Below are 12,691 nucleotides of genomic sequence, written 5' to 3' on the forward strand. Positions count from 1 at the left end.
GTGGGCTCCTTTCTGTAAGGTGTTAGATATGCAGCCTGCACTCCCAGAGGCTACTCTAATACCAAAGCATGTTAGTGGAACTCGATGCTGGCTGATGGTCAGCCAACAGTAATACAAGAGATTGTCAAAATATTGAACTGAATCAAAAATTCACAATAAATTTGCTGTAATTTTCCTACTCTTATATTCTAGCTTCAAACTCAAATGGTCTAAGTAGTATTTCATTCTTCCAGATAATGTTAGATAAGCTCGCATCATTTTTGTTAATGACAAGGCAAGATTTCATTGTTATAGGTTAGGCAACCCCTCAGTAATCACTATAAGAAGTCTCCACAAATGATACAATCCGGAACTAATGATATACTTCCAACTTGACCATGAAAGATGAGCTTATTCAGTGGTGTTAAACAGAACTTTTAAATGGAAATGTTGACACAATATTGCATTGAGTGTTAGCATTGCAAATTTCTAATTTTTTAAAAACAAAACATGTGTTAAGAGGTATCTGGACCATCTCTTAAGGGTTTTGCTAGCTCTCTGCACTGCTACGAAATAGAGGATGATCTGAAAACTCAGTGGCCAGATTTTCAATTTGGTTAACTATTTGACAGTGTAAATACTTACAGAATTTACTTTTAATTTATAATTTATACTACAGGCTACTTCTCAGAAAAATTTAAGTAAATCTCACTGAAAACCAGAATTGGCAGAGATTTAAATATAAACTTTGAGCAAGTTATTACATTACTTGTCTTACTTACAAAGGTCAAAATTATTAACTTACTATTCTAATCCAATGCTTTACGAATAACTTTATAAATGCCAAACACTCATTAAGGAAGTTTCATCTTTGAAATGTACATACAAGTGCAATAAAATTGATCAGTTTTGGTCAGAAGCCAAACAACTCCCTAGAAAATTCCCTCATTTTAGAATAACCACCTTCTTCATAAGGAAACCATGAAAAGATAGATATACATATGTAGGGGCACGGGGACACACCTATATAATCAAGGAAGATACAGGTAAATTCTCAACTGTATCAATACCCTTAATTACTTCTCAGGGAGGGAAATACTCATGTAGTTGATATTTATGATCACGAGTCTACTGGATTTTCTCATTTAGTTTTACTTAGCATTCATACAACTCACTTTATGCTGATCAATGAGAGTCCGAAGAGCATCCTCATCATCTGGGAGAGCGCCATGGAAACGAAGGGCTTGCTCTGCCTCGGCCAGCCACTCCAGGAGGGCGTGCACCACTGAGTGGAATTCCTCTGCCTAAGGGTTCACAAATCCACACAGACAGACAGACAGACACACACACACACACACACACACCCAGAGAAGACCCCAAATATGCTTGTTAGTGTAGATTTCTTCTCTCAATGAAAAAAGGTCTTAAATTGATCAATGATATACATTATTACCATTAAAAAGATAAAGATATATGGTGCTATGTTTTACAAATCTAAGACCTCTAATATATCGAAAAGGTCTATATGAAGATTAATTCACCATTTGAACAATCTGATTTCAGATGCATGGCAGCCCACTGCACAGTCAAGCTGAAAAATTACGAGAGCAGCACTTTTATGTAAAGATGAGGAAACTTCCCTCTGTGAGTAATTTAAATTCTTGGCAGGAAGACCAAGGCAAGGATGCTCTAAGAATCTCATCTATGACCCAGTTAAGAAAAAAAGAGCAGAACAGTTCCTCACAAGAGCAGTTCTCGTTGTGGCTTCGAAACCTTTCTCACTATACTCAGCTGCAATGTGCATGACTTTTACCTGACGCAGGGCTGCTTCCAGTCGTGTCTGCTTTGATACAGACAGTGCACACACGGTCTCCCAGCGTGTGCTCAATTCCTGCATCTGGACCTTGACCCAGGAGGAGTCATCTCGGCTGCCCTCTATGAGTTCTCGTGCCGAGCGCTTCAGGGCCTGCACACTGCTGGTCCTCTTCCCCAGTTCTTTCTGGAAAGCCTAAAAGAGCATATTTTTATTAAAAAATTAATTTTTAATTATAAAATCAAGACAGTAAAACACGCTGCTTTGAATATATGTATACATGGCATCATGTATCAATCACTAAGACATACAGCTAAATGACCCATACTTTTTACAGAATCTTTAGAAGCTGAGTATTGGCACACTGCTCCTACCAGAGCACTGGTAAGAACATGGTCTTCTCTACATGTGTTCAATATTGTGACATTCTCCTGAGTGAACAAACCTGATATTTTAAAATGACACATTGGATTTAAATAATGGCAGCCATTATTCTTTATTTCAGTTACACAAAAGAAAGCATCAAATTCTTTTTTTTTCTATGATTCTTTAATATGGCATCCCAATTCCTTTCAAATCATTACTGTAATGCGTAGAATGTGCTTGGCTACCTCATTCCTCTTAATTAATAAACATATCTCACAGACTAACAAATAACTAAGCAATCCTGGGCTGCCACATGGGGGTACTGGAGGTAATGGCTGGGAATCTCACAGTGACTTGCCATGCAGTCTCCTTCTCTGTAACATGGCTTCAACTTTCGCAGTATCCTGACAGCTAACCTAGAATGTCAAATTCTAGAGGCTTAAATCTTTGTCATTTTGGAAGAAAAGCTTTTTTTCCCCCTCTTGCCTAATTCTAATGAACTCTGAGGTACCAGGAGTTAAACTGGCTTCTTTTGACCACAGACTTAAGCCAAGAAATGAACCATGGCACTGCATCTCTGATCCAAGAGTCTGGGTATGCAACTACATCCTTCAAATAACTAACCTTATGTGTAGAATTAAATTAACTTATTTTTCTAAAAAATGATCACAAGTGAATATCACTAATTGCATTTTATAATTTTGGCTATAGCCATGAGTTTTGATTCTGATAATCAGATCATTCATAAATAAAGAAGTGAGTCCATCTAATGTGTGATGAATTCCTTGCTTGATTTCACTCTACTAGTGTTAAATGAGGTGTGCCTGCAGATAGACAGACACACATCCATACACAGGCATAGAAAATAACAGCGTCTATATAATCTGTTTGTGATACGATGAGTCCAATAGTTCTGAGCAGACTTTCCAATGTACTTTGTATACTTAAGCCTCAGCCTTCCAACTGTATTACTAATGCTGAATGATTAACTCATTCTTGATGACCTTTAATATATAAAAAACCTGGCAAGGGCGGAAGGGAGTAAATATTTAGACAGTGAGTTTATACAAATGGCATTTATGTAAAAAGTAACATTACACTATTCATTACTTGTTGAATGAGTGCCACGGAATAAAAAGTTTGTATTAATCATGCACAAAACATTTCTTTCAGATAGGGAAAGCAACAGAACTTAAAAATTTTAAAACCTGTAGGCTTGATCACTGTCCTTCATTTATTCTTTGATTTTTTGATAATATTCAAATGTAACAAACTTTCTTTTTTGGATGTAATGAGATAACAGAACCAGAAAATGGGAAACAAATATGCAAAAAGACCAACCATTTAAAAGGAACAGGTAAGATCAAAATAGAATAGCTATATGAAGTGAATTTTCTGAACTCAAAAATAATGAAGAGAAATACAACACGAATTATGTACAGTGCCGTATGATATCTGCATACAAAGTCTACTCTGACACCACCACTCCATGTTACTATGGTGCCCCACAAGGTTGTTTTCAAGGTTCTTTAGGTTTTAATACAACATTTTACTATAATTTAGGACCTTACACTCAGTATTAGCTGGATGTCTTGCATATTCCTTTTGATTGCACAAAATTTTTTAATACATTTTAGGAGATTTGCAAGAAACCACTTTTCTTGAAGTAATAATCAAATCCCTCATTGTGTATGCTGATATCTCATCAACTGCTATTGTTCAAGGGGCAAGTTTAAAACAGTTTTTAAAAACAGAAAAGCAGCCTATCTTGACCCCAGAGATCACATCACAAATCAATATACTTATGCGGTGACCAAGTTCTGGGTCAATGCATGAAGACTTTTAAATGATATTCCTTAATTATTTATGTGAATAATGAAAGACTGTAAAACATTATCGGAACATGTTTTAAAGCACCAGAGAATAAAATCACCTTTTAAGTTTTAAAATGTTTTAGATTTGGAAATTGAAGAAAGAAAAAAAAAGTATCTCACTGATACTAAAGTACCTTGTCTGCATCGCTTTTAAAGTTGGCTTCCTGATTCTGCTCCAATGTACACATATATCAATATTAAAGACTGGTGTGTAGTATGAGATGTAGTCTCTAGTTTTTAAAATGCTAAGTTCAGGGGTTACATTTTCCTCTATACTCAGAATAATCAAATGTGATCAATAAAATGTCCCAGATAATAATACCTTGTGATTATCGATCAGATTCATCACTAAATCAATGTCTCCATGGACAGGCTGGTCTTCTGCCAGCTGGGGTTCAACTCTATACAGCCAATCAATGAGGGCCTGCAAGGCATCAGTGAACTGTCCAGAAAATAACAGGGCTTCCTCCAATTTGTTTTGTCTGAGGAAAAAGGTGGAAAAATCAATGTGAGCAACAAAAAAGCCATCCCACATATCCGAAAATCTAAAATCCTTTTATGAAGGTTGAGAGTACTCAAAGAAAAAATAATATATTGGTACTCACTGCTGTTTCTCTGCTTTCCTTAGAAAGTAACAAAACCTTTCTCAAATTTTTTTAATTCCTTAAATAGATAGCATGTGTTCTCAGAAAACTCCCTCATTATCACCTCTAGAAATCAATAGTCCTTTGGTTTCTTCATAAAAAATATGTCTTAAAACTTTTAAATATATTTTTACATGTTTATTTATTTATTTTGAGAGACAGCATGCATGAATGGAGAGGGGTAGAGAGAGAGAGAGAGAGAGAGAGGGAGACAGAGAATCCCAAACAGGCTCCATGCTGCCAGCACAGAGCCTAATGCAGGGCTCAAACTCACAAAATGTGAGATCATGACCTGAGCCAAAATCAAGAGTCAAATGTTTAAATGACAAAGCCACCTAGATGCCCCTAAAATGTCTTTTTTTAATTTTAAATTATCATACAGTAAACTTGACTTTCCTGGGTGTTCTATGAATTTTAGCACATGTATAGACTCATGTAAGTATCATCATAATCAGGAAACAGAACATTTTCATCATCCCCAAAATCTCCCAAAAGTTGTCTGTAGTCATAGCCTTCCCTATCTCCATCCCCTGGCATTCACATCTGTTTACCATGAAATCATTTACGTGACTTTGTAAAAAAGCACATAAGCTTTTGAAATGGAAAGTTTAAACATTTTTTTAAAATGTTTATTTATTTATTTTGAGAAAGAAGGAGAGCACGAGTGTGTGGGGGAGAAAGAGAATCCCAAGCAGGCTCTGCACTGTTAATGCAGAGCTGGACCAGGGGCTCAATCTCATGAATCATGAGATCATGACCTGAGCCAAAATCAAGAGTTGGGCACTTAACCAACTGAGTCACCCAGGCGCCCCAGGTTTTATAGCTTTTTAAAAACCAACCCCAAAATTTCTATATTCCTCCCATGTATTCTTTAGAATATATTTTAATTTTCTTTTCTAATGTAATTTTATTAGAATATAATATTCTATTCAATCTTCATACTGGCAAAGTAATCAGACTAAAAATCTATGAAATATTTGAAAACATTTCTAAGATATTTGAATTCTTCTACTATTAGATATTTGAACTGGTTGAAGTATAATGAGAAAGAAGACTGGCAAGGGGTGGATGGAAGTTGGAAGGAACACTGGGGTCAGATTGGCAGGACCTTGCACGACACACGGAGGAGTCTGTGAGGTATGAGGCAAGGCAATGACAAGATCTCACTTATTTTTTAAAAAGACTACCCCATGTTATGCTGAGCGAAATAAGTCAGGCAGAGAAGGACAAATATCATATGTTTGCACGTATAGGAGGATTAGGAGGAACTTGACGGAGGAACAAGGGGGAGAAGAAGGGGGGAAAGGGTGGGGGAAAGGGAGAGAGGCAAACCATGAGAGACTCTTGCATGCTGACAAAAACTGAGGACTGATGGATGTGGGGGGGAGGGGGAGATGGGCATGGAGGAGGGCACTTGTGGGGATGAGCACTGAGTGTTATGTGGAAACTAATTTGACAATAAACTATTTGTAAAAAACAAAAAAAAACAAAAAACAAAAACAAACAAACAAAAAAAAGACCACCCCAGTAGTTACATGGAAATTAGATTAAGGAAAACAACAGAAAGTCAGGTATCAGATGACAGGCTTGGAGAATGATACCACTTCTGAGTGAACGGAGTAGTTAAAAATAAATAAAAATGAACAACAAAGCCTTCTCAGTGCAGGTATTGTAAGTGAGGCATTAGAGAGGAGGAGTTCCCAGGCAGAGGAGGTATTGAAGGTTCCTAGAAAGTTCCTACAGAGCATCATTACTGTATGTTTGAAGGAAGCCTACAAGGTGACCAAAGTGCCTTAAAGAACATTTTACCTTTCCACAGACTTTCCACAGATGGTATCCCATTTGTCCCTGAGCTCACTCAGCATGTCATCCAGTTTCAGGTTGTCATCAGCCAGGGAGGTTTTCTCCTTCAGAGAACGTCCCGTTCTGTTGGTGGTATCGTAGACAGAATGCTTGGCTCCAAGTGATTTCTGGAACTCCTATATATTTAACAAGAAAACAGTGTGCATTTCTAGTTAGGACTATGAACTAGGTAATAGACATCACAAGAGGCATCCCTAATAAAAGGAATCTAAACAGAGGAAGACATCAGCAAATAGGTCAGATGGTGTAGTGCTGTCCTCTACACAGGAACACACCAGCGTGGAAAAGAATCCTTATCCTTTCAAACTGAAGAACTTATTTTTCTCAGATGCCGGGTATCTTTGAGAGTAGCTACTATTATGAAGAAAGTAATTTCAAAGTATAACAAATTTTGAATCTTTTGTAGCTATGAACCACAAACAGTATACTGGTTATAATAAAGTGGAATTGCTAATCTGCTATTGAGAAACCCAAGAATTTGGAGCGAAAAAGTAGTTAACACTCAATGAGTAACTAACGGTCTATGTGGACACAGAGGGACTCAAAATGTGTAAATTTACTACAGGTGTTTTTTGTTTGTTTGTGGGGTTTTTTTGGTCAAATAGATCTGCTGTCACACATTTAGGATGTTTACAATGATGTTGCATATAATTTTATCTGTGAGGGGCAAATAAGAACCACATCTTAAGATTCCTATGTTCCGACCTACTGCTCATTCAATTCACTCCCCTTGGCAAGCCTATACCCCTCCTCTCCACCACTATGATGCCCTATGAAAGTCTCATAAGATCTACAGTTTACTTTTCAAGTAATAGCTATATTGCTAATGTGACATCTATACTTTCCTATTTTTACATTGCTAATCTGCACGTTTGTGTATGTAAATTTCTATGTGTGGGAATCTGTCTTTGTGTGGGAATCTATGTGTGTATCATCTGTCTACACAACTCAATTGCAAGTTTTTCTAGAGTAGGGACATCGTCTCTGCATGCCTCTCTCATTATCATCTTACATTTTGTGTGTGTTTCTGAGTGTGTAATAACAAGAATGAGACTGCTATTGCATATACAATCTCAGAGACGGGAAGGAAGGAAGATCAACTTAATGGGCATCTTACAAGCTCATAATATATCATGGAAACACTAACACAGTGATTCTAAATCCTGGTAGCACATTACAATCACCCTAGACAGTAATATGCTATGCAAATGTATAATTTTCTAAAATAACCTTGGTTATCATTACCTAATGCATTTTTATTCCCTTTAAAATCTGGACACTTTAAGTGTCTTAATATGACTAAGATATTTATTTTGTCTTATGATAGGAGGCCATTATATCTGGGAATTATTTTTAGCAATAAACACCATTAAAATATGACACTATTTCTATATTTTGTTTTCTGTAATTATTATTTTTTCTTTTATTCTAAATAGAATGTTAGTTTTAGAATCATGCTATTGACATATTTTCTTCAAAAAAGCAGATACATAAAAAATGTTACAGCTGAATACAGGACAGATTAGAACTCTTTAAAGACAGAAAAACAGCCAAAAGAGGAAAGAAAAGACTTCTTTTAAAGTTGGCTTGGGGCGCCTGGGTGGCTTAGTCGGTTAAGCATCCGACTTTCACTTAGGTCATGATCTCGCGGTTCGTGGGTTCGAGCCCCGCGTCAGGCTCTGTGCTGACTGCCAGCTCAGAGCCTGGAGCCTGTTTCAGTCTGTGACTCCCCCTCTCTCTCTGACCCTCCCCTGCTCACGCTGTCTCTCTCTCTCTCTCCTAGAAATAAATAAAAATGTTAAAAAAAAAATAAATAAATAAAGTTGGCTTAACGTGCCTTGTACCTTATCGCAGACAAATGCTGACTCTGGCAACAAGTCACACCAGGAAAAATAGAGGATCTAGCAGGGCTCCTCACATGTTCTTATTTCTACGATTCTCCAACTTCAATGCACAATATACTTTCATAAGACTCCGTGACATGACATCTACATTAAGTTCAAACAGGCATGGTATTTTGAGAAGGAGGCTCTCGTTTTTCCATCAGAGGGGGAGGAAGGGAGGTGCTGCTCACCTTCACTGTGCTGTCAGTACTGAACTTAACAGCTCATGGGCAGAGGAGCCGGCAGAATGAGCCACTCATACGCCCTCATCTAGTCAAAGAACAGTTTCCTTCTGTCATCCTAGGATTGTGACCTCCCAAGATTACTTAGAACTAGTATGAAAGCTATCGATCAGTATGATTACGATGGCTAGGATTTTCTGATGGTGATACACCTTACATCACCCCATTTTTTCCAGCTTTTGAAAAATTATCTGTTTCAAGCAATAATTAATACATGATAGGTAGATAGACAGATAGACAGACAGACAGATAGATGCTTAAAACTATAAAACTGTGTTTGCAGGAACCTCTCTCCTTTTACCCATTATACTCACCCTAAGGGCTGATGATCACTTTATTACCAGAATGACAGACCCAAATTCAAAAGAGTTGAGAAGGATGGTGGTGGTGGGGGGGTGTAATGTTCTTTGAATGCAATGTGGTAAGAATATAAAAGGTAGAAAATATAAAATAATATGTTTTACATTTTCTAGTCTACACAGGGAAGCCACTGACTATTGAGGGTAAGGCTAATATTTCATATACCACACATATACGACAAAATACCACTTTGTACGGAGGCAACCAATTTTCCCCACTCAACTGTTTGAAAGAATCCATATGACAAAATTTATATTACTTTTTGGTATAAGACTATCTTCTGCATAGCATTTGGTCTATGAAAGAAATTACAAGACAAGACAGATAAGTGAAAAATTGAGATACCAACACTTGAACCCCTCTAAATCTTTTATGTTACAGATTGTAGAATATTTCCAGTTTTAATTTTGTATATTTTCTTTTACAAATTAATCCTAGAATGATGGTGGAATGGTCATCAGAGAGTAAAGATATTACTGCCACCTGACCAATGTGAAGGGCAGCTGGTTTTAAGTTGAACAGAGGTCCACAGAGGACAGCCTTCTTTTTCCTAGTGATGAATAAATACACAACCAAGTGAGAACTTAAAAGTGATCTTGAGATACAGAACGACCTATATGATTTTCCCAATTATAGACCCACCTTATGCTGTGCAAGTTGTGTTTTTATCTTGTCTGGATCATTGGCGATTTCCAGTTCAGAATCCAGAGACTTCTCTGACTCCTCTAGCCATTCCATAAGTTTACTCCAAGCTTCATGGAACTGTAAAAGAAATGCACATCTCCGTCCAGAGAATTTTCTGGTATGCTCACTATATTTGAAATCTAGTATATTTTTAAAATAGAAATATTAATTAAAATGTTTAAAATAATTAATTCAAATTTTCCCTAAAAAAGAAGGAAGTAGTAGCTTTATTGAATTCTACATGTCTTACTAGCTCTTGGTTTCTGTGGTCGTGCCCCCACGGTCACTTTGTTATAACTCATTCAAACATATAAACTTTAACAAAAATAGAAATGAGTCTAGAAACAGGGAACACCAGGGAGAATTTCCCTTCCTTTCCTTCTGCTTAGTAATTAATGTAAGCTCTCAGGAGAATTTGATTTGCCCACTGTTGTCACTGACAGATCTACATTTACTTCTATGGTATTTAATTCCCATGTTAAGGAACAGGACCAAAAAGGGAGAGACAAAGGATAAAGTTAATAAGCTGGCCTTAAAAAGTAACAAGAATAACAACAAAAAAAGGCTGTAACATTCCTATTTAAAACAAAGAGAGTTCAGTATCTGTACTGCCACTATCAAAATCCTCAGCTTAATGCCTGTGCCTCTTTTATATGCAAGAGCACCCACAGCACTTGAATTCTAACAAAATAGAATTCTCTTTGGCCTCCATGATTCTGCAGTACTCTGGTGCTATGTATACTTGGCTTCAGCCACAGTCTCTTTTCTGTTTATCACAGAGAACTAGTGAGTACTATTTTTGGATACCAAATTGTGAAATTGGTTAGAAATTACTTCTCATAATAAACTTAAGTGAACGGATACATAACAAAAACAGAAGTAATCAAAATAAAATCTGTTTTATATCAAAGCACACTAATAATGAAATAACAAGAAGACATTTAACAACCAGCACAGTAAGAGCACGGGATCACAAAGCTGACAGCCAGCGCCCTCTGAGATCACCTCATCACAAACCTGCTCCCCTGACCCCTCCTTCTCACAACTCCAGTCCATTTAAATACAAAAACAGAGAGGCCAGGAGAGGCACATAAATTGTCAAAGTCAGAGAACTAAGATCAACATCTGAGCCCCAAACTAACACACTAGGTAATAAGAAATAAAGAAATAGTTGAAGGTTTGGTTGTCTTATCACAATTAACACAGGTTATGACAGATAGTAAGTTTAATGATACAAATGCATAGGTCCTAAGGCTGGTCCTGCTTTAAAAACTATTTTTAAGCCACATAAATAGAAGAAATGCTATACTTTGGAACCAAAAAGCAGTAGAAAATTCTTGCAGATTAAGCCAAATGAAAATAAAATTGGCGACATGGAGAAAGGAGAAAGACTTAAATCAATTAGACTTTCCTAACTCAAGAAACGCCCATACTACCGAGAACACTGCTACACTGGTGCAGAGAAGAGTGTCAGGCTGATCATTAATACTGTCATAAAAAAAACATGAAGAGACTGATTCTATTCCACAGTCTCACTGATAACATTGAGCACATCATACATTCCACTCAAAAAGAAACAATACGGCATGTAATCCTACAACAATGCAATTTGTCATTTGTAAAGCTTTTAACATATTTATGCTGAGAGCCTTAATCACAGAAACATTTGACTCCCAGACATCTCTCTATCACCCAGCTGAGTCTGGCTTCCCAAAAGAATGGAGTCCAATGCCAATTACAGAAACGTGGAACTGAATGGGGCCAAAAGACTCATTATAAAATTCAGCCTCAACATTACACAGAGTTTCTAGTAAAATTCAAAGATATATGCCAAACAAGGTGGGTGCATCTCTCTCTTTCCCAGAGTAGAGACACATAATTTCATGTCTTCTCTGTGTTTAGTCTAAGAATGGCCTATTAATAGTAGGTGAAGAGAGTAAGACGAGTTCTTTGTGAGATCCGTGAAATTCTCTAGATTAAAAGAAAAAGGAAAAAAAACAGCCCTAAAAGGTTCAATCAATTCATTTAAAAGCAGGGTGGAACTGTAACAAAATACCAGAGAAGAAATGAGATCTTGTCAACAAGTGTACAGATTCAGAGAAGTGAGGAGTACCAAGCAGCTGAGACACAGAATTGGCCCTTTCAGGAAGCTGTCTGGAGGGCCAGCGTCTGCCTCTCAGCCCTGAGAGTTTGTGGACAAAGTCTGGTTTAGGACTAAACACAAGGTAGCAATATTCTAAAGTCTGATGACTTACTCTGGCTATCAGAGTGGAGATTGTAAGGACAAAGGAAAAAAAAAAACAAACAAACCCAGTAACAAAAAACGTGAGCCTCTTTTTGGATCTTAATAACAGTGGGTCTATGAAGCCAGGCTATAATCAGTCATTTCAAGATTAGTCCCCAGGACCGGAAGGTGCTGCTAGGGCAAAACATGATGTCATCATCAAAACTTAGGCCCTTTTCGGAAATAAACACCTTGGCCTTGTGCCATGATTATTACAATTAATACAGCCTACGATAAAAGTATTTTAATAGCATCATAAATATTTCAACACCTAGAACTGATTTATTGGTTAGTTCAGAGTTTTAGGAAGGTTTACCTGCTTGGCTCTTTTCCTTGCATCATCCAAAGATCTTCCTCTTTCTACTAACCGCTGAACCACTTTTTCCCACCGACTTTGTACACTGATCAGGAGATTCTTAATTAGGACAACATCTTGTTTCTGACTGAAATACTTCAGGTGGGTCCCAGTTTTGTCCAGCTCTATTATCTGCTCACGGTGAGAATTTACTTCATTGGCGAAGACCTTTCCCAAAGAGAAGGGTGGAATTAGAAACACGTGTGAAACTGTTCTGTCTTAAAAGTGCTTCTGGTGTCATAAGCTGAAACCACTTTAAAGGACAAAATAAAGTTTCTAAAGTAGCAAATTCATACTTCTGACAGGAAAACAGTCTGCGGTCTAAGAAGGTCTGAAATAAGAAC

General features: G+C 37.1%; 1 protein-coding gene across 1 annotated transcript in view; it reads right to left on the reverse strand.

Moving 5' to 3' along the window:
- The window catches only part of DST (dystonin), a 230,190-nt gene that overhangs the window by 22,803 nt on the left and 194,696 nt on the right, over positions 1-12,691 (reverse strand). Inside the window, exons 72-77 of the mRNA XM_039244298.1 lie at positions 12,309-12,515; positions 9,667-9,786; positions 6,486-6,655; positions 4,355-4,514; positions 1,793-1,987; positions 1,155-1,283 (exon numbers count right to left, since the gene is read on the reverse strand). Of these exons, the coding sequence (XP_039100229.1) occupies positions 1,155-1,283; positions 1,793-1,987; positions 4,355-4,514; positions 6,486-6,655; positions 9,667-9,786; positions 12,309-12,515 (981 nt within the window). The remainder of the gene's footprint in view (positions 1-1,154; positions 1,284-1,792; positions 1,988-4,354; positions 4,515-6,485; positions 6,656-9,666; positions 9,787-12,308; positions 12,516-12,691) is intronic.

This window comes from Hyaena hyaena, unplaced genomic scaffold, assembly GCF_003009895.1.
Source record: "Hyaena hyaena isolate Hyena2069 unplaced genomic scaffold, ASM300989v1 scaffold_242, whole genome shotgun sequence".
NCBI classification, from domain to species: Eukaryota; Metazoa; Chordata; class Mammalia; order Carnivora; family Hyaenidae; genus Hyaena; species Hyaena hyaena.